At 37.8% G+C, this 23,599-nt stretch overlaps 1 protein-coding gene across 1 annotated transcript in view; it reads right to left on the minus strand.

The window, feature by feature from the left end:
* Positions 1 to 23,599, minus strand: part of LOC128739195 (uncharacterized) — a 266,006-nt gene that overhangs the window by 202,490 nt on the left and 39,917 nt on the right. The window contains exon 2 of the mRNA XM_053834631.1: positions 8,047 to 9,015. Coding sequence (XP_053690606.1) covers positions 8,047 to 8,107 — 61 coding nt within the window. The 5' untranslated portion in view covers positions 8,108 to 9,015. The remainder of the gene's footprint in view (positions 1 to 8,046; positions 9,016 to 23,599) is intronic.

Below are 23,599 nucleotides of genomic sequence, written 5' to 3' on the forward strand. Positions count from 1 at the left end.
CATAGTCACAATCGATGTCAAAAACGCCTTTAACAGCGCTAACTGGGGTGCAATCGCGATGATGATACCGGATCATCTATGCAGGTTGCTTAAAAGTTACTTCGAGAACCGGACGCTAGTGTACGACGCGGCGGATGGGGCGAAGAAGTACAAAGTGACGGCGGGTGTTCCACAGGGCTCGATTCTCGGCCCCCCTGGTGCTGATGCTCGAATTACCCGCTGGGGTCGAGATCACTGGCTTCGCCGATGAGATCGTCCTTACAGTGGTAGGCGAGTTTCTCGACGAGGTGGAAATGGTGGCATCGAACGCCATAAGCATAATAAAGGGTTGGATGGCGGGCGTCAATCTACGATTGGCCCACCACAGGACGGAAGCGGTGATGATCAGTAACCGTAAGTCGGCCTTAGAGGCCAAAATAATCGTTGGAGGACACGTGATTGTGTCCAAACGAAGTGTGAAGTACCTGGGTGTTATGGCAGACAACAGGCTGAACTTCACCAGCCATGTGGATTATGCTTGTGGTAAAGCGTCAACGGCGGTTACTGCGCTGTCCAAGATCAGGCCGAACGGCTATGGTCCTAGCAGCAGTAAGAGACGCCTGATGGCCAGCGTTGCCATGTCGGTGCTACGGTATGGTGCACCGGCATGGGCCCCGGCTTTGGAGAGTAAGCGCAATCAGGCATGTCTGAAGAAGGTGTCCAGGCTGCTGGCATTGCGCGTTGCGTGTGGCTACCATACCATATCGTTGGATGCAATTGGGGTTATTGCAGCCATGATTTCCATATGCATACTTCTAGATGAGGACATCGAGTGCCATAGACAGAGGAACGTCAGGGGCACTATGGATAGAGTTAGGCTGGACTCTATTAGGCATTGGCAGGCGGAATGGCATCGCACCGATCACGGTAGGTGGACCCATAGGCTGATCCAGAACATATCGTCCTGGATCTGTAGAAGACATGGTAAGGTAAACTTTTTCCTTACCCAATTGTTTTCGGGACATGGATGCTCTAAGAAATATACGCGTGGGCGGGTAGGCTTACCCTTTTGCCCCGTTTGCATGGTAGCCGAGGAAACGGCGGAGCATGGGATGTTTCACTGCCCGCGTTTCGCGGACACTCGGCGGAAGATGCTTGCGGTCGTTGGGGAAGACACCAACGCCGACAACATCGTGCAGAGAATGTGCGCTGAACAGCGCGTATGGGATGTCGTCGATAGGGTGGCAACGGATGTGATAACGGAGTTGCAAAGGCTAGAACGTTTGTAACGACAGGGCCTGATATAGCTTAGCCTGATATAGGTAGCTAGGTGAGGGGTAGTGGCGGTATGAATTGACAAGGGTGTTATGTGAACCCACTCACGCAACGGATAAGTCGGAATGCTTAGGCACGTCCTCCCTCCTGAAGTAAAACCTAACGGTAGTTCCGGGAGGGATTCAGGAATGGGCAGCAGGAGAGTTTTTAGTAGGTAGGCGCATGTTGGCACCTTGCGAATCTTATCCGGCACCGTGAAGGTGCTGTCTATGAAGATTTTCTCCCTGCATAAACAATAAAAAAATATATGTGATTTTTATAGTATGTTCTGCAGTTTGCAGAACTGCAGCACTGAATCTCAAAGTGAACGAGGTGGCGGTATGGGCCAGGAGGTGAACATGAACACAATTTCAAACTGGCCTGTCGATAATCGCTCGTAGTGTTTGGTACTTTCATTTGAGAACTAACTCAGGGCCCAATCTTATTCGGGGCCCCTTTGTCATTAATCCATTTGTACATCTGTTGTTGTAATGAAAATCCTCATAATGCAAGAAACAAAACCGTTTTTCTTCATCTGAACGTCTGTACCGCATTCGTCGGTACTTTCCCCTGATATCATAAACACTGGTTTTACAGTGTTATTCAATGAAAAATTCATAAAATTTATTCTGGAAAACTTCTAGAAAAAATTGAATAGAATGGCATTACAAGTAATTACGCATTGTTCAATATTACCAAAAAGGTTTAAATTCTAGCTATAACAGGCTATGTATATGTTAAAGATAAATATTTCTTCTTACAACTTACTTTTACTTGTACTTACTTAGATAAATGACAACTTATATGTACTTACTCAACCATTTCATTAAAAAAGGATGTATCAAAATTTAAAAGTAAATGTGTCGCAAAGACGTGTTCGTGTTTCTAACTCAAGTTTTGTACTGCCAAGAGGCTTCATATAATGTTATGCAATGTGTACTCTAAACTGCGAGAAATAACCATTTCACACTCACAGAATCATACGTCAACATTCCATAAAATCCATTGATCGGTTCTCATCATTTATCATAGATTGCGTTTTGCACTCTATCATTCAGGATTTCACGCTAGATATTGAGAAATATCCAAACATCGGCCTTCTTTCAATACGTTACATAAAATCACGAAAACTGTTTTACTGAGTGCTGACTACTCATGCTGAAAAATTCAAGCTCTCCATCACACCGCCAAATCATCAACGGAAGGAGAAGTGGAAAATAAATTGTTTGAAATCACGTCTGCGTTCTGGGAACTTCCAATCCTTTCCTATTTTCTTTCTCCACCGCTTAAGGGACGAATGTTTACGCTTCAAGAGATTTCCTATACCTTCCAAGAAAGTGCTCTTACTTCATTGATTTTTACATTTGTATATACAAGATGCAATTTTTGGTATAAGATTGACATTAAATTTGCGATTGTTTGATTTTACATTTACTTTGTTCAAGATTGGAAGGTTATATATATTTTTCCATCTTACGTAAGCACTCCAGATAGAACATTTTTAACTCAATCACGAGATTTGCTAATTGTGACCTGCCACTAGATTCCGACCAGTTCATATGCATATTTGATTTAACCAATTAAAACAACACGAAACCACTGAACTTGCGACAGCACAAACTATCAAAGATGTTAGTTCAGATATTACCATAATTTAATAATTAAAAGTTTTTCATACGCTTTCAGAACTAATTTCATGCAAGTCGAGCTAGTGACTTCTAACAGTTTTCCGGAACCCTGCCGGAAAGACGAAAACAGGAGTGCAATTTCTCTGCAATTCTACAGCAATTTATAGCGACAAACGGTTCTGACCAAGTCAAAAGTCGTCTCCCGACCGTTCACTTTCAGACAGGGGGCTGGCGCAAAGAACTGTTGAAGCGTCGGTACCTTCGAATTTCCTGTGCTAACTTTGCTCGTCGCATTAGCTCGTTTGCATAAGTAACTTTTTATTGTGCAATCCTGCTAATGTGAAAGCTGAAACGAAAAGAATCGGTAATCATAGCACAAGACTAAAAATTAACTGCAACGACTCGGCCTGGGTGAGAAAAACTCCGACCCGCACGAAAGAGCTGCTATATCTGAAAAAGTTTTCTAATTATCATACACCGAACTGAATTAAATTCGGATGAGCACAGGGAATAACACGGTCTTATATAGGAGCACTGGAAGTAGCCGTTGAGTCATGGAAAATAACATGACGCTGATGGGAACGGAAATTATGAGCAGCTAAGTGTTGCTGACAAAAAACTCTAGAAACTAAAAGGGAACATGCACACGTTTAGGAATCGAACCGTTTTTGGCTTTTTTCCGCACAGTAGGCCACAATTCTACTTTTTTCTGCATAAAACGGCGAAAGTTTTTCATTTTATGTTTGTTCGGAATCGTGAACTATTTAACTTTTTCTCTTCAACCTTCTTCCGGTCATGTTTTGTACCAATATGTGTTTTCTGATCGACCCTAGTAAGTTTCCTACCCTAAAAGGCTATCGTTTCTGCACAGTTAATCGGTAAATCGGATATAAAAGATATTTTGTGAGCCATGATAAATTGAATACTTACATTACAACTTAAATAAAACAACAATGAACAAAATATTATTTTTTGTGAAGCAAACAGCACTCACATAAAACAAACCTTGTGCCATAGTTTCCACTCTAATGTCTGTTTATATGCCAATGTTTAACAACGAATTTTAACCACAATTCTATGTTTTGTACCCGTGTCGCAATAGACGGCCTGGTATTGCAACACAGTTTCAAGGCATACCAAGCAGACAGGACCAGTACGGCATAGAAAACTTTTCCTCCTTAAGTGAGAACATGGCTAAAGTTGAGCTTTATGGTTTATAAGACATTCTAACGACTCCATCTTACCGTACCGAAAAATGGCGCTGGTTAGGGTGCTGTACAATGGGAACAGGGTAGGGGTTCGCGTTATGTTGGTTTCAGCTCAGAATATATTGGGTGTGCAGGATCGAAGTGGCAAAGCACTCGTACCGGCAGACACGTTATGCTACTTCATAGAGCGCGTGGATGAAAAGTTTCAGATAATGTTCATTTTATTCGTGGCACATCATTTTCTTGCGCGGGTTGGAGAAAGAACTTGCTCGGCAAAGTTCATCTGAACGTATGTCTGCCCAAACGAAAATAAATCATGCTAGTGAACTATGAAATATTCAAAATTCTTAAATATGAGAGCAAGAAAAAAGGTGCTTCCATTAGCAGTAGGAATATTTGACAATTTGTGAATTACGGCTCCAGCTAATGTACAAGAATAACGAAAAACGTCTTTAATAGATAATGTCTTTGCAACGCAGGTGATACCTGCAGAAATGCGTATAATAACGCAGCATTTTCAGTTTCCTACTTCCTCTCTAATAAATTATTTGATAGTAATATTTGAAAAATATTATACATATCACGTTATTTTTGCACGTTACATTTAAAATGATCTCAATAAATAATTAAATGAATATTGTTTTACAAAAGTCCAAACAATCTGAATCACAAAACTCCTTCAATAATCATCGACAAGACTAATAATAATATTAACTCATTAGGCAAATAATTGTCACGCCTTTAACATGGAAAATATTTACATTGATTATAAGACTATAGATTCAATCTGCTAAACTAGGCATGTAGTAACAATGTAAAATGATTGGCTAGACTAAATTGCTACACTCTATTACGCAACCTTTAACAGTTCGCAAGAAACGTTTCCAAACAAGCAATTTCCGACATCCTGCTACAGGAGTCTAACAAGTTAAGGGGGTTATATTTTAGCAGGCTTATTTGATGTAGCACGCAAGGCTATTTGATGTTTGATTGGAAAGCCGTGTTTAATAGATTAAGGCACGCAACATTCTCCCTCGACACAAATTGAGTATGTGAAGGATTTCCAGACTAGAACAGGAAATTGCAAAACAAATACATTACTCAAAGATTGCACACTTAGGCATCTACATTCATATGGTTAAAAAAAATATTGTACTGAAATACAATATGTACTGAAAAGGCATGATGAGTAGCTGTAATGATTTGAAGATTTACTAATTTATTATTTGCATGGTTTAATGTGATTCATTAATTTCAATGATTCAATGATATAGGGGGAAGTCGTCTATGCTCGGACACTTTAGGTTTTTAAGATAAAACACAAAAAATACCGGCTTTATTACTTCTATTTACACTTTAATGTAGAGCCAAACAATGTTATAAGCAAAAAAATACAAAGCAACAAAATTTGTGAGGCAAGGTTGATTTTGAAAGTAGATAGTATTTTGAGTACAAATTACCTCAAATCGAAAGCTGCCCTCTATGAACAGACATGATAAACTGATCCATTAAAACCAGCATCAATAGAAGAAAGAGATCCTAGAACAATTTAAAACTCCAACACAGACCTTGTGACTGCACTTCTGGCAGGTTTGCTGTATAAATGTTGAATAAAGTTCTATTCACATAAATTTTTTGTTGAGAGTACTGGTAATGTGGAGTGCATGCAAAAATGTACGCGGCAACTTCATTTACAAGGCATATCGAAACGTTTACATTTTTGCTGATTTTAATGCAATTTTTTTTTAATTTTTCTGCGTTTTGCATTTGCTTAACTAGTTTTATTTTACATAGGAATCAAAGATATAGCAATTCTAGATGAAGTAAGTATATTTTGCTGATTACTTTACTGTCCGGTCATAGAGGACATGTTGGTGTCCGGCCATAGAGGACACGACGCAGTTTCAAAAAATTAAGTTTTTTCTTGACCAAACTCATGTTTAAGTCTTTTGACCTTGAAATGCGGTCAGGCATATATTAATATTTTTTTGAAACGATGGTTCTACAATAAAATCAATAAAAATGATCGAATCTCTCGAAAAATGACGGAAAATGACCTATGAAGCGAGTTGAAAGTCATGCTTTGTATGAACGTGGCGAAGATACATTTTGTTAACTTTGTGGAGTCCTATTTTAATTTCAGTGGCCTCGTTGAATATCTACAGCTTATGTATAACTATACAGCTTATGTGTAAAATAATGTTTAATTTATCCAAACTGCATTTTAACTTTAGTTTTCTATGACATGTTCATTTTGCCCTCACTGCATGTTCATTTTACCCACACGAAAATAATCAGGCTCGAATGTGACGCTTTCAAAAATAAGGACTTTTTCATGACAAATCGTCCTTTTTCAAAAATCTTTATATTTTGCTACGTGGAATATGAATCTAGCTTTCAATTCAAGTAGTGCGTTCAGCATTTGGTTGGTTCCTGGGGGAGCAAATGGCGAAATTGCTAAGGGTGTTCATTTTCCCTCCAGTTCCCCTACTAATAATTTTCGCGTGGGAGTCTAAAAAGGTGGAATCTCCGTAATATATCTGCACGCACACCCGTTTGAAATGAGAGTTGTTCAGATTTTTGAATGCACGATTAAATCGACCAAAGATTGATCGTATAACAGTCTTTATGAAATGGTCATGAAAGATAGACTAATCTTTCAAGATGTCTTAACAGGCATAGTGAAGATTGTAACAAGGATTTGTTTGTCTACATGGCTCTTTGGTCGGTAATTAGTACTTTATTGACACCTGTGGTATTTTGGAGAGTGACAAAATGCTTCGCTCATAATTAATCACAAAGTGATTTGAAATGGTTCTGTTTACCATCCAAAATACTAGAGGTGTCAGTAACACAGTAACTGCCAATCAACGAGCTACAGAGATGTATAAACAACTGAAAATGCATTATCTAATCTGCATCAAATTTACAATTCGTGTACGAGAGGCAAACACGGTGATACGAGAAGCACTTTTTATGTAATACAAACTGGTAGAAGTCAACGTGAAATCACTTCTAATGTATGTTATTATTGAATAATTAACAAAACCTACGTAAATAGGTGTAGCGAGCAAAGAACAGTACATGACCAGCTGTTGGTTTTACGCACATCCGAAGACCATGTAAAGCATGCCCTGCATATGTATCGCATCCGACCGGAGGCCTCCTTCTGTAAACAACATAGAGCACGCCTTTAACGGCATCACTGATCAGCATACTGCAGCAAAGACATCCGTATCCTATTACCTTTCTGTTTATTCATACTAGCTTGAAAGGATTAGCTTACATAATTAAGTTATCGTACTGGGCGATGGGAAGGATTCCACATTATACTCGTGTGTAAGCAGGTCATTCTGGGTACGTGATAAAACGTGAACTTCGATCCCCTGTCATCTTAGTCAACCTAGAAATTTCACGGCTTGATTATCTTCTTTAGCTTCATATAATTCATCATTGAATTTAAGCTCTTCGGTGGTGAGCAATAAAGCAATCATTAAGGAGAGATAATTAAGTAGTGGCCCCAGTGTAGTGATTTAATCTGCTTTCCTAGACGCTATGCAATATCTATTTCCATTTTCGCTTAGGGCGACACTGGCAACCGGCAGGTAAGTATAATATGGTGTGGTTATGTACAATGTTCACCTGACAGCAGTACCGATAAATGGATAATATAATGGAGCGTTCGGTGCTCGGGACTATAATTTTATTGCACAAAAGCCGCCACAAGCTTTCTAGCACAACATTTTCTACAGTTTTGCAAACGAGATAACAAATTCAATAAAAATTGGTTATCCTGACCAACTGGTCACTATGAAAAACATTTTTATTAACCAACATATTTCTTGTACAGGCCTAGAATACATTTTATATATAAAATTCTCTACATTTGTAAAAACAAGTAAAAATAATTTACTCACCTTCTATACAAACAGCAGATAGAAACAGTACAATAAGTATTCTGTAATCCATTTTATCCATTGTTGATTGTTTCGTTATTCACCAACTGTCTATTTTTTTCTATTAGTTAACGAAAATGAACGGAAATGTTCCCAATAATGTATAACTTAATCTTTTTATGTTGCTAGTGCTATTTCTCGATTTCCAATTATAGTTATTGATTTGCACATCAGTAGTAAATGCGGATGGAAATCAGATCATTTTTTATGCTTAGTTGATTATCGCACCAAATATTCACACTAATGTCTATTGTTTCAGCACTCACATTGCAATTGCAGTAATACCATGAAAATTTATATTAGGCTGTTCGAGGGCATATACAAAATAATCTGCCATTTCGTCATGATGCTAAACCGCTACCCAGCATGAACAATTTGCTCGTTGTCTGTGTGTATCGAACAAGCTAGATATATATGCTGACGAAACCCCGAATAGCCTATGCCTGCTGTCTATAGTCGTGCTCAGTGATGCAAAAACCTTCCTCGTACACAATGCATAAAAATTTAATCAGCCACAAACATACGAGTCTGCACGGCATTTCCATGAACTTCTAGTTAGGCCGACTGAATTATTGGTAAAAATAAACTTGATGCCTTTGTCAACAAACACAAATTTGTTCCCCGTGTTGTTTGCTATTCCATATCTTGATATGATATCATTTCGGCGGCTAAATTGGTGATGAAATTTGAAAAATGTTCTAATGTTGTCAACTCCTATAAACTTGTGTTTTATTTATTGAAACGGGGTCATTACAACCAAAACTTCTCACGACAATTGCGTCAGTAAGCACATCATAGCACTATTGTGCACCACTTATTATCACGGGAATCTGGCAGCCGGCAATCCATTAATCGAACACATCAACTTCATCACTATCCGGTGTTCAAACGGTGTGCAACCATATCAATTACGACTGCTGAATTAGTAATCTGAAAAAGGGAAACGAATCGATAATCACGTTTTAATAAATTTAATCACAAATGGGTTTTTTTTATTAATGAGTATAGTGCTATGTTGAATGACATTATCTTTAGATTTTGGTTAAAAATAATTTTCATGTATGTTATCATTGTCATTGTTATAAATTGTCACTAATACGGTAGTTTACCCGGTTTTTCAAAGCGTAAAAATAAACAAGTTAGCTTCATTTCACCTTTTCTTCATCCAAACACCAAAAAATTGCTAACTCCAAGTTAGATCCTATACGGCACTGGGTCCCAACCTTTTTTGGTGTACGAACCCCCTAGCGATATTCCGTATTCTATTTTACTGCTAGCCAAATTTTTGGCGAACCTCCATTTGGGAATTTGCTATACAGCATAATACGATTATAACTACTGCTAAGAATCAAATAACTGGTTCAATTTTTAATTTGAGTGACTCGCAAACGGTTTGACAACAGTTTGTGCTGACTATTTTCCATTTTCGATACTTAAAGTTTCGTTACGATACGCTGGTTTTTAAGAACTTATGAAAGCTGGCAGCAGGGAAGGCAAAGTGCCACTACGTAGGGATAATGTGGGTAAGACCGACACACCTCAATTTTTTCAAATTTTCCAATGTATCCTGTTTACACATGTTATTTTTTACGTTTTTGTATACAGTTAGGTGAGAGTAAATAACAGTGAGACAACAAGAACAGTGAGTCAACAGAAATAGTTGCGTCATAAAACATTCAAGATCCATGATATTTTTATGGAAAGTGAAGTTTGTGAACCTACATAATGTAGTTAGAGATCAATTTGTTGATTTTTTAGTATATTTTCAACAAAAATCAGTTTTGGGGGGATCAAAGTAAATTCTTTGGCAATCATTTTCAAGTAATTTTCAACAACAATTTAAACAATTTAAAACAATTACTGCATGGCATCACATAGTAATAAGAGTTAATATTCGAAAAACTAAAACAATCAAATTGTTTGCAAACTCCATTAGTTCTCAATTTTCTATAAAACATTCTTATTGGAAACGGTGAGACACAGAGATGTGGGTGACACTGAGACATAGCTTTCGCCATGCAAATTTTTTTGAATTTTTTTTGTGTTCAATTGCAAATCAATCCATAGGGATTGACTGTAAATGAACGCTGAAGTGTAAGTTAAAAGTCAGATGGCCAGAATTTGTCCTTTATATGAATATAAATGTATATATGAAAATAATCGGAATTTTCAATCATACCCAACAATAATGCAAGCGTATAGACACAATAAACAGCAAAAAGTAAAGCCATGGGTATAAACGTACCTAAGAACTTGACCCTTCTTTATCGATAGATTTTGCAGCCGGTTATTGGAGTACAGGAAAACTACGAGGCTAGTGTGAAGATCCTATTGACTCAATAGTGGCACCGCCCAGTCGAGATTCCAACCTACGACGACAAGCTTTTTAGACCAGCATCGTACCCCTGAGCTAACTGAGACCGGGCAATAAACAGCACAACCGATAAGCTATTCTTTTTACCCAAAATTATGGTTTAAATTAATTTCAAATAGGTGTCTAAGGATGCGATACTCGTTGTTACACTCTTTCCACCTATTGAACAGTGAACATTATTTTTGACATCTCTATTTACGTCAATCCAGGCATTGTCGCGAAGAAGAATTTGGTTAAGTATCGACAAGCGCGGAATTAGTTGACTAAACCCTGAGAAGGAAAGAGTGCTTGAAGGAGGATACAAATCGTGAAGAGGTACCGGGCCGGAACCCGGACCGGAAAGGACCGACTCCCGGCAGCTCTATAAAATGGACAAGAATCTCTAGCCACGGTACTTTACTGGATATTTTCAAGGATTTGGAAGGAGGACAAACTACCGGAAGAGTGGATGAAAGATGTGGTTTGTCCCATCTGCAAAAAGAGCGATCGGCTAGATTCTTGTAATTACCACAACATAACGCTGGTCAAAGCCATCAACAAGGTGCTCTCCGAGTTTTTGTTACGTCGTCTATACCCAATAGCAAAAGAATTCGTGCCACGAATCATATTTTTGTGGATTTCAAGGCAGCATATGATACAGTCGAGTGTGAACAGCTATACACGAGTACGGCTACCCTGGAGCAAGTGATGTGTTTCGGGGGCACTCTCGACTCCTTTTGAATCGCGCGGAGGATTGCGGAAAGAAGATGGACTGTGCTGTATGTTATTCAACATAAAGAGCAGAGAGTGGCGTAGGTGTATGAACCACGAGTTGCAAGCACTACTTGGAGAGATTCCCATCGTACACCTGGCGAAAGTTGGAAGAGTACGGTGGGCCGGCCACGTCAATAGGCTGTCGAACGACTGTGAGTGAAATCCGTTCTCTTTAAGAGCCCCACATCCACAGGTACTAGTAATAGAGGGGGCCAACGTGTTAGATGGCTTGACCTGCGTGTGTCCGGACGCTCAATAAATTGGCGATGAATAGCCCAGGACCTAGTGAAATGCAGAGGAATTCTTGATAAGCCAAAAGTCACCCCGGGTCTATCACTGGTACAAGTTAGAAGTAAGTTTATGTCAATCATTTCCTTGCCGCGCATTGCTTTAGTTTTGCCGTGTGAACGTCCGGAATGCAATTTATTGACATACTCAGAGAAGTCAAAAATATTGTTCAAATTTTACGAACACGCATAGAGCTGCATAGAGATTACTGAAACTTATCTTACGCACACGTTGACATTTTACGTTAACGTTGACGTTATGTTAAAGGAATATCGCAGCCTGTTCATAGTTTTACGAAATCATGCGAGAAACTATTTAAAATTGCGTTTCTAGTAAGCAAAGTTAACATAGCTTCGCATGTCAATATTACTAACAATGCATGAGAAAAATTTCGCATTTGCCTTCACGAACATATTAAACAGTTTTTACGACATTTGACAAAGTGTGTACTAGCTTGGATCTTCTTTCAGATTTCTTTTGGCATTTTACTTCTTGATTTATTGAATGTTACTCAACGTATTTTATATTGATTATTTTTTTTTAAATTCCTTTTTCTATTTAGCATTTCCAAATTCCAGAATGCCATCTTAAATAGTATCTATAAAGCTAATATCGATACTTCGCGAGCGACTTATCGAGGGTATCGATATAGCGGCAGATTTGGTATAGGGTAGATGCTCCAGTAGTTGTGGTAGTACCAGTAGTGGTGGAAACGCGAAATATATCATAATTTTGGCGGATTTCGAGATAATTTCAGTTTTCTATTGTTAAATATATATTTGTTAACAGTTTTATCTAAGATACACAGATAAAATTCAAGATGTTGGTGCAAAAATTACAAATTCCTTATCAGCAGACCAATCAAGTGGAATTTCTTAAGAAATTCGTAACAATCCATAGCATTTTAACAAGCCTACGCTGTTATGCACCTGCTCCCATGCTCACTGCATGCGTTACTAAGGCGGTAAACAACATTCCACTATTATAGGCAAATTTTCCACTATTATAGGAACATTACCACTACTGTGGGAGCACATACTAATGTCAGGAAAAGTAATATTTTAGATATATCAACCAACAGAATCGTATTATGTTGGTAGGTATTTAAAGCCAACATTATGGTGCACCATATTATCATGTAGTTCAATTGGAAACTGATAAATTGAGCGTTCAAATTGTCTTTACACACTATCCCCCGACATAATCCCTCCATTACTGGAGCATCTACCCTAGATACTAAATTTTAGATATTTTCGGGAATTAATTTTTCCCAATACTAACTAGGGACACCTCAATTCTGCCCATATGAGCAGTTATGGACCGAATTGAATGGAAACGACTCCTGTGATACAGCACTGGTAACCGGAGCCGCTTCCTGATTACTTTTTAGAAATTGATCTTTTCAGCATCATAACGCAAATAGAAAAACTTTTTCACAAAAAAAAACCTTAACCGGGTAACTTATACAGGCCATTTTATGATTGAAAATCTCATGGTTAGAAATCACACTAATTTTCATTAAATATCTCTACCTTTGTGTGGTACAAGTACGAATCGTTTTATGAATGATAAACGGCGACAAAACGACTCACACACATACACAGTACAACGTGCAGATTTATCTGAGCGTTCATTTGTCAAAGGAGCAAAGGAATTTTGCTGGTTTTGTATCGTGGTTGGAAAACACGTGAATGAGAAAAACACAACCAAGTGGGAAGAGGTACGTGACTTTCACTTTATCAGGCAAAATATGACGAAATTTACCTTCTCACCTGTATCATAATTTTAGCTGCCGTCCCTCTTACTGTTCTCCAGGAATTCTGTCTATAATTGTTAGTCAGACCAATCTGAATACGAAATCAAAGCAAGCACGAAATAGAGTTACGATTATGTGCAGCATATCCCCAGCAGTTCCGTTTGCGTGACTCCCAATCATAAAACCGGTATTGTCTGGCGGAAGTGAAAAGGGGTGCATTTAATTTGCATGTGATTTTATTCCTCATGAAAGCATATCGTGAGAAAACACAAAATACGATATACGATCTTGACAAGTTTATCGCTTTGACGCTAGAGAAAATGTAGCCTGTATGAATAGGTACTATTTCTGCGCAAAACTTACCAGACTCGAAAAAAAATGTATTTTTATGTCGCTGTTACATCTCTCTTGTATTGCACATAAATAGGATAACTTTTGACCATCGCAAGAATTTCAGTTGAGTTCCATATGAAATTCTGAGTTGATTTGATAATTTCGAAAGCTCTGTACAAATTTGCAATCTGTTACCAATAAGGAAAATCCATTTCTCTTTACCAATAACTCTTACATTTTATAAATTTAGTTATTAAATAAAACAATTTTTAACCTAAATTTTGATTTTTAACATCACATTTATAATGCAATTTTCTTTTAACATATATGGATATAAAAGTGCAACTTTTACCAATAACTGTAAAACATATCTTTCATTACTCCAGCGTGGACATTTTTTCTACTCTTATCTATCAGGGTTATCATCTTAATATAGAGTAAAGTTAGTGTTTTATTCATGACTCTCATTTTCTGCTTAAACAAATAGACTTGTTATTTAGTTTTATTTCACAGTCACTTAACACTGATTATTCGATTCAAGACTCGCAGACAACTTGCAATCATAAAAATTACGATATAGAGGCTGGTGACTGTTGGAAAGTATAAACTAGTTTTATGACTCATATAAGGTACCCGGAGCCAGCGGGAATACGGTCTAAGTGGGAATGAACAACATACCTCGCTTCAATTTCAGTTTTCGATTCAACTGCTTGGCGTAAGAATGCTAACTAAATGCGAACCTGCCCACAAATTGTTCTTTGTACTAATTGTGCAACAATTATAATCGTATCTTGTTACGGCATTTTCAGCAGAAACAAAAATGGAAAATTTTACTTAGTTTAATTTAAAGTTCCAGTACTGAACGAATTTAAAATGGTAATGGGTGATAGATTAAACAGTCAAATAAACCTTAACTATTCAATTTTAGGTCGACTTGCCCCAATGTACCTTACACAATTTTCCTTTCCTGAAACGTTAACGCTATTCAAACGATGGAAAACCGTGCCAGCCCAGTGCAGTAGTATCTTGGCACAGAAAGCGAGGGTAAAGATGAAATTTTGACTTCTCACGTTTCGCTCGAAACTATTATTTGCAAAGCTTTGCCCTTGGGGCGCAGGTTGACGAGAAAGAAACGATGGTATGGGTTGTGAATTGTGACATCGAAGTGTAGAGCTTTCTGCCGATTCAGCCGAGCAGGAATGAATGGCAAATTGACATTCAATTTAATAGTTAATGAAAACGGAACTACCTACTTCATACACACAACTCATTTAACCAACATGTGTAACGTGCCACAATAGGGACAGTGGGCCTGACATAAAATGTTCCGACTGTTCATTCAATATCGAACATGAGTAGGCTGCTGGTCAACTTAATAAGATGGTGAATTTTGAATTGGTTTAAACATTGTAACACAATTACGGAATTCGACAAACTGAAAGAAACATGCAAAAAATTGAGAATCCCTATTATTCACAAAAGGTATGTTTCAATTTTATATATTTTTAACATTTATCCTGTTGATACCAGCCGGTATACACTGATAATAAAACTTGGTTTATAGTACGAAAACGAGCGTTTGCTGTACGAATTCTTTCGTTGTTTTCTACCACGAACTAGATTCGTAAAATCAATCCAGCATGTTTTGTAGGGGAACAAGGGGTAAGAAGGCCCGGCGGGGTAAGAGGGACCACATCGATTTCGTCAAGAAATCCTTAAATTTTCTACACATGCCCCAGTATGTTTTGTTTATTAGCCTATCTAAACACTTTCGAGACAACCTGTGGCACTCGGCCGTATCCAACGTCAAAACTAGAATCAAAACAAACTTTTCGTTCGCAGTGTCTTCTTGCGATATAATTTCAGCAGCAACAAATTTAAGGTTTTTCAGCAAAAAAAAGCTAAGTATTTTGACGTTTCTCTTACCACTGACTTTAATTGGGCAATTCTTGTTCTGCGTGTGGCGGAAAATGTATATAAAATAGTACGGATTCAGAGATAAAAGCAAAATAATGTAAATTGTTAGCTAGGGGTAAGACGGGCCATTTTTCACGGGGTAAAAGGGCCATACGTCATAGTGCTCATAACTGCCTAAAGTTCTTCTGTTTAGTGTCTTAATAGATTTTAAAAATATTGAATGAAAAACCAACCTTTTTCCTGTTAAATTTGACTAACTATTTTATTATTCTGACAGATACGCATTTCGTTTACGACTTGCAGGCTTCATCAGTGTCTTTTTCGAAATAGAGTACACCTGTAATAAAAATTATCCCTGAATCTGAGATCATCCTGTCTAACACAGAGCCTCCCACGTCAAAAGAAGCCAACAAGTGCCATTCGAATAACACAATCAATGTAAATTTGGATCTAACGGAATCAAAATTCGATGATTCCAATTCACTTAACGTTGCCTTCTTTACCTTCACCTAAAGTTAATGGTATTCGAAGAGTAAACGTCCTGCTGACAAATCAACAAAAATAACGCCAAGAAAAGAGTAAATAAAAACCAGTGGAGTAAAATAACGTCTACTCTTATTTTCAAAATTGAACTAGTAGTAAAGTTCCTTCTTTTAGCAGGTGTCTAAATTAAACTATACCTTCTTTTAGCATGTACCTAAAATTCCTTAAGAACTTGTTCTTACTTAGTTAATAATATTGAAATTGTGTTTACAACTCAAAGAAACCTTCAAATCTACCACAATCCGCCTTACTCCGCTATGGTCCGTCTTACCCCTTTGGTGGTCCTTCTTACCCCGCCTGGTTGTGAACGAGTAATTTTTAGACGTTTCGAAAATTGATGAAAAATCACGGAAAAATAAACTAATTTATTCTTTATATTGCAAATTGCATCAAAAACGCGAAATGCAAGAAACTTGCAAACATTTTGCAAGCAAAATTCCAGCAGTGAGCCGTCAATTATTCATGTCAATTTATTGGGATTGACACTTGCAATAAGTTGACATAAATATTTGACAGCTCGCTGCTAGCATTTTGCTTGTAAACTGTTTGCAAGATTTTTGCATTTCGCGTTTTTGATGCAATATGCAATATAATTTTTAATGGTAGATAAATGAATGCTTTTCCATGTGTGGAACAAGAAAATGTGAATTTTCGTACACATTTTATGCTAGCAATTTATTCGCTTAGGGTGGCCGTCTTACCCCGTCTTCCCCTACATAGTAACAACGCTATATTCGTACGAGTCATTGCATTTTACAAAATGGTTTGTAGATCTTACGAATGCACGAAAAGGCTGTAGATAAAAATAATGCTAGAAGATTTCACTATTTTCCGATAGGTGTCAGTATGCTACATTACCGACACCTATCGAAAAATAGCGAAATCTTTATTATCTCTGAAAAAAGCTGATTTTATCGGGAATCGAACTGAGCTCGTTTGTCATGCTTCTTGACGGACAGCCGACGACGCCGCAAACCACAGAACCACAGCTACTGCGTACCAAGAAGGACATAATTGCACAAGTCTATTTTCTCTTCATACAATCTTCGCATCCCGTTTTCGTCGATAATGATGCCAGACAACAACCGTGCATCAAATGGGTCTTGATGCAAGACAGCTACGAATGTGTTCTCGTAAAAAATACGAACCATTCGTAATAACAACATTCGCGATAAACAATAAGCCTACGAAAGTTTTTAAATGGCATGAAATTATTTGTACCAGCTACGAATATAGTTTTACGAATGTTTTTTCAAACAAAATACGAAATTATATTCTCAGTGTACTCACCAAAATGGAAAACCGGATTTTTAATGAACGAAAACTTTCAATTCAAATATATATTCGATAGTCCAACATCGCAACATATCAGAAGACGATACATTGTTTTCTTTTTTCTTTGTAACCGCTTCCTGCTCGAGGCGTTATGGTGTTTGGGATTTGAATTACCCAAGTAACAACGGTAGCTGAATTGCAAGAGCAATGGCTGTTTACGGGTTGGTTTAAGGCGATCAAAGCTGCATAAAGTAAGCACTTAAATGGTGTTTAAATAAGCGATGTTTAAGCTACTTTAAGTTTTTCAAACCAGTTCTCTCCCAAAAGTTGATAAACAAGCTTAATAGCGGATTTTTCTACTAAAAAATCTGCTACTAAACAGCCATAAACATCAAACCGTTTTACGGCTGCTTAAAGGTGTTAAAGTGTAGAGTGGAAGTTTTCATTAGGCTCACAGCTTTCAAACTACTGTAAGGTTGCTTAAAGGTGTTAAAGTGGCTTTACAAACTTCTTCTAAGTTTTCTTTCGACTCACAGCACACATACTGTCAGAGCGTAGAATTTCGCAATTCGGCTGACAGCAAAAGTTTGGCAGTTATCGGCATTATCGACTGCTTCACGCTAGGCGGGCTAGGCTTCAGGTGTAAAGCTATTCTTACTGTCTGTTCTGCAGATGCAAATGGGGCGGATCATACGGTGAGTGCTTATGGATCAAAAGACGGCGGGTTCAATTCCCGGAAAAAGACATGCATTTTTATAATTAGCTAGCTCCTTAATTATACGAATTAAAGTTATTCGAAATTAAAAATATCGCGTTCGAAACATGTTTACAGCAAAAAAAGGTTGCGTTCCATTTTTTTAAATTTAAAAATAGATTTTTTTTTGGCTGCATAAAGGTTGACGAAGCGTTGATTAAGCGACTGGCAAAGCAGATTGCAAAACTATTCTCGTTCTAAAAATAGAATTGACAGCATTGCGCAAATTGGCTATTTAAAAGCGCAAAACAGTTTCTATTAAGCTTCATTGCAGCTTCGAAAGCAGCCATCAATTAGCCTGAAGCTTGATAAAATCACCAGATTTAGATGTTTAAGAGCTGAAAAAAGGTTTTTATTTCTAAACCTAAACCATAGATCAGCCACAGGTTGAAGAAAATCAGCTATAAAAGCGTTTGATCAGCCTGAAATTGTTACTTGGGTATGGCTGCAATTGACGATGGAAAGAAAAATATTATTCTCGACTTTGGTTCAAAATGTTTGCTTCGACAAACCACGTCCAATTTGTAATGGTCGACAATGATTTGTGACAATTTTTTCTTTACTTCCTCTGAACTCCACTGAAAACTAAAAGCTGTTCGCAATAAGTGCATCTATTCTCTGTTAGACATCAGAATTTTTATATTATTATTAGTTTTCAGAAAATTGGTCTGCACAATCCACTACACTAGAATCTCGTTTTACGTCCGTTCATTTTACGTGATTTCGTTTTACGTCACTTTTTTTACGTCCAAATTTTGAATTAACGTCCTCTCGTTTTACGTCCAAAATTTGAATTAACGTCCACTTTTTTTACGTCCAAAACTTGACTTAACGTCCTCTCGTTTTACGTCCGAAATTTGAATTAACGTCTTCGGGAAAGTTACTTAAATGACTGCCGCCTTCAAGATGGTATGGAAAATAACGCAGAATTGACTCACTACGTGGCGCTAGCGTATATGTAGCATTCTTATACAAGCTGTATCTGGCGTTGCTGACTATTTAGAAAGTTACGGTCTGCGGGAAGGTTACTCAAATGACTGCTGCCTTCAAGATGGTATGGAAAATAGCGCAGAATTGACTCACTACGTGGCGCTAGCGTATATGTAGCATTCTTATACAAGCTGTATCTTGCGCTGCTGGCTATCTAGAAAGTTGCAGTCTTCGGGAAGGTTACTTAAATAACTGCCGCCTTCAAGATGGTATGGAAAATAATGCAGAATTGACTCACTACGTGGCGCTAGCGTATATGTAGCATTCTTATACAAGCTCTATCTGGCGTTGCTGACTATTTAGAAAGTTACGGTCTTCGGGAAGGTTTCTCAAATAACTGTCGCCTTCAAGATGGTATGGAAAATAGCGCAGAATTGACTCACTACGTGGCGCTAGCGTATATGTAACATTCTTATACAAGCTCTATCTGGCGTTGCTGACTATTTAGAAAGTTACGGTCTTCGGGAAGGTTACTTAAATAACTGCCGCCTTCAAGATGGTATGGAAAATAGTGCAGAATTGACTCACTACGTGGTGCTAGCGTACATGCAGTACTATTATACAAGCTTAATCTTGCGCTGCTGACTATTTAGAAAGTTGCGGTCTTCGGGAAGGTTACTTAAATAACTGCCACCTTCAAGATGGTATGGAAAATAGCGCAGAATTGACTCACTACGTGGCGCTAGCGTATATGTAGCATTCTTATACAAGCTGTATCTTGCGCTGCTGGCTATCCAGAAAGTTGCAGTCTTCGGGAAGGTTACTTAAATAACTGCCGCCTTCAAGATGGTATGGAAAATTCAAGGTGGTATGGAACCGGCTGCACTAGTGTATGTTTTTTTGTATTTGCCATAACTCATGATCTTGGTTGTACAAGAAGATCCTTTCTTCGGAAGGGTAGTTTAAGTTACCGAACCGTCCATTCATTTTACGTGATTTCATTTTATGTCCGAAATTTGAATTAACATCCTATCGATTTACGTCCAAAATTTGAATTAACGTGCAAGGATTTTTGGGGCCGGGGGAGTTTCTTAGAATGATTGTTTATTTTTTATCCCTCACTTTCCCGCTTGGTCAACCGTCCATAAAAATTCTACAAAATTTACACCCGTATTTTTCCATTTGGCACTTAGGGAACCCCGTTTTGAGAAAGAGTGGTCCCAAAATATCCCAACTTTTGCCAAGCTTTCCTTCTTTAATAATTTATCACTTTTGAACCACTGAATTGATTTTTATTATTTTGGTACCAAATATGGAGTTAAAGCTCAAGGTTTTCATTGACTGCTCAAACATTTAAAATAGTTTGACGTAGGACTACGTCTTTGCTTACTATACTGGGACTGGGTACCACTTTGTGAAAACGAAAATAGAAGTGTAACGTTTGAATGAAAGATTTCAAATGCGAATAAAACTACTAAACTACTGAACGAAACTGAACGATTTATGTGTCGTTGGATAGATAAAATGACCAGCAATTTTATAGATGGGTGAAAGAGCAATTTTAAGGAGGGCGTAAGAGGGAGGGCTCCTACACAAATGCAACACAAATTTCCTCAAAACTCGAGAACTAATCAAGCAAATGGAACCAAATTTGGCATGTAAAGGTTTCAGAAGCCAAAAATTTTTTCTGTGATAAATTGAGACCCCTTACAAATGAAATCCAAATTTACTCATAACTCTAGAATTAATCAAGCAAAAGGAACCAAATTTGGCATGTAAGGGGTTTTGGAGGCAAGAATTTTTTCTATAGTGAATTAGGCCTTTGTCTTCTTTAAAAAGGGGGATCCCATACAAATGAAATATAAGTTTCCTCATAACTCGAGAACTTATCAAGCAAATGGAACCAAATTTGGCTTGTGGGTGTTTTTGGAGACTTGAATTTATTTTACGATGCTTTGAGACCCCTCACCCCTGTGGTACGAGGATAAGGACTCTCATACAAATAAAACAGAAATTTTTCCGAAATTTCCCGAAAACCGTAACTGTCTAGATAGTAAGCAGCGCAAGATACAGCTTGTATAAGAATGCTACATATACGCTAGCGCCACGTAGTGAGTCAATTCTGCGCTATTTTCCATGCCATCTTGAAGGTGGCAGTCATTTGAGTAACCTTCCCGAAGATCGCAACTTTCTAAATAGTCAGCAGCGCAAGATAAAGCTTGTATAAGAATGCTATATATATATACGCTAGCGCCACGTAGTGAGTCAATTCTGCGCTATTTTCCATACCATCTTGAAGGTGGCAGTCATTTGAGTAACCTTCCCGAAGATCGCAACTTTCTAAATAGTCAGCAGCGCAAGATACAGCTTGTATAAGAATGCTGCATATACGCTAGCGCCACGTAGTGAGTCAATTCTGCGCTATTTTCCATACCATCTTGAAGGCGGCAGTCATTTGAGTAACCTTCCCGAAGACTGCAACTTTCTAAATAGTCAGCAGCGCAAGATAAAGCTTGTATAAGAATGCTATATATACGCTAGCGCCACGTAGTGAGTCAATTCTGCGCTATTTTCCATACCATTTTGAAGGCGGCAATTATTTAAGTAACCTTCCCGAAGACCGTAACTTTCTAGATAGTCAGCAGAGCAAGGTACAGCTTGTATAAGAATGCTACATATACGCTAGCGCCACGTAGTGAGTCAATTCTGCGCTATTTTCCAAGCCATCTTGAAGGTGGCAGTCATTTGAGTAACCTTTCCGAAGACCGCAACTTTCTAAATAGTCAGCAGCGCAAGATACAGCTTGTATAAGAATGCTACATATACGCTAGCGCCACGTAATGAGCGAATTCTGCATTATTTTCCATACCATCTTGAAGGTGTCAGTCATTTGAGTAAACTTCCCGAAGACCGCAACATTCTAGATAGTCAGCAGCGCAAGATATGGCCTGCATAAGAGTACTACATATACACTAGCGCCACGTAGTGAGACAATTCTATAATCCATACAATCCGACGAAAAGCCCTTGATCTGCTAAACAACTTTGTCGAAGACACCAACGTTCTATACGGTCAGGATCACGAGTTATTCCATGTTGGAACCAATTATGTCAATTCGTCCACTTTTTTTACGTCCAAAACTTGAACTAACGTCCTCTCGTTTTACGTCCAAAATTTGAATTAACGTCCTCTCGTTTTACGTCCGAAATTTGAATTAACGTCCACTTTTTTTACGGCCGATTTGATTTACGTCCCCCCAGTAGTGGACGTAAAACGAGATTTGAGTGTATTTTTATATATTATTACAATCATAGTCAAAATAATATTGGAACATATATGCACCCTCTTGCAAAATTGTTTTGTTTCAAATAGGATAAGAAAACTCACGCTATCAAATTGTTTGAACTGGCCGTATATTTTTCTATTCAAGTTTATTCAATTCCAGTTATAAGATATCCAGCTTATAATCACGCCAAAAATTCGTGGTAAAAAATCGTTGTTTAATTGTTTCAATTAAAACCTATTGAATTTCAAACCATGATTATGAGTTTCCTGATGTAACCATTACATGGGAGATTTTCGAAATACACTCAAGTCTCTTTTTACACGGTTTTTTTTTACGATTTTTGAATTAACACGGTTTTTTTTATGATATTTTTTGAATTAACGCGGTTTTTTTTTAAACGGTTTTTTGAATTAACACGGTTTTTTTTAAACGATTTTTTGAATTAACACGGTTTTTCAGCGCGATATTTATGTTTTCTGAATTTACACAGTATTTTTTCGATGGTTTTTAAATTATAATGTTTGTATATCGTTCGGAAATTTTCTAAAAAAAGCCAGTACAGGGATACCTCGATATAAGACAATTTATAATTTCAAAAAGTTGTCTTATATCGAAATTGTCTTATATCGAAACATGTATTTTTCAAACAAAATTTGCATTAGCGGTCGCCAGTTTTGCTCTGTGTTATGTGTTTACGGTTGTTTGAACTATTTATTATTGTTTGAACTATTAGTTTTTTCCTATTTTTGGGGTTATTTTGAAATAATGAACATCTTCATGGCACCGATTTCAGGATGGAAAATCAACTCTGGTATCGTAACCAGCTATGTCAAAGGGATTTGTTTCGATATAAGACAAAATTGTCTTATATCGAATTGTCTTATATCGAGGTTGTTTTATAACGAGGCTGTCTTATATCGATGTATCCCTGTATATGAAGTACCAAGCCATGCTACGTCTAATACGTACATTCCCAGAATAGAATAGCGCAGAACAACGTAGGTCAGAGGGAATGGATATTACGAACCCCCCAAAACACACTCACATTATTAATAATAAAAAATAGTGTTCAATCAACAAAAAACTATCAATTTTAATCACGCGGTTAAGCGTCCTACCAGGGCCCTTTCGTCAATTACGGAAAAGAAAAGCAACCTACTACCCGAAAAGCTCGACGCGCACATGAGCTATAGCATATCTGCTCGACTAGTACCAGTCGCTCCCCCGAGAGCGGTAGCGTTCCCCGCCAACAGTAGCTCAAGCCGAACGAAGCAGCCAACGCCGAAGGCAGCCAGCGTTCCCCGC

The sequence above is a fragment of the Sabethes cyaneus genome, chromosome 3 (genome assembly GCF_943734655.1).
Source record: "Sabethes cyaneus chromosome 3, idSabCyanKW18_F2, whole genome shotgun sequence".
Taxonomy (NCBI): Eukaryota; Metazoa; Arthropoda; class Insecta; order Diptera; family Culicidae; genus Sabethes; species Sabethes cyaneus.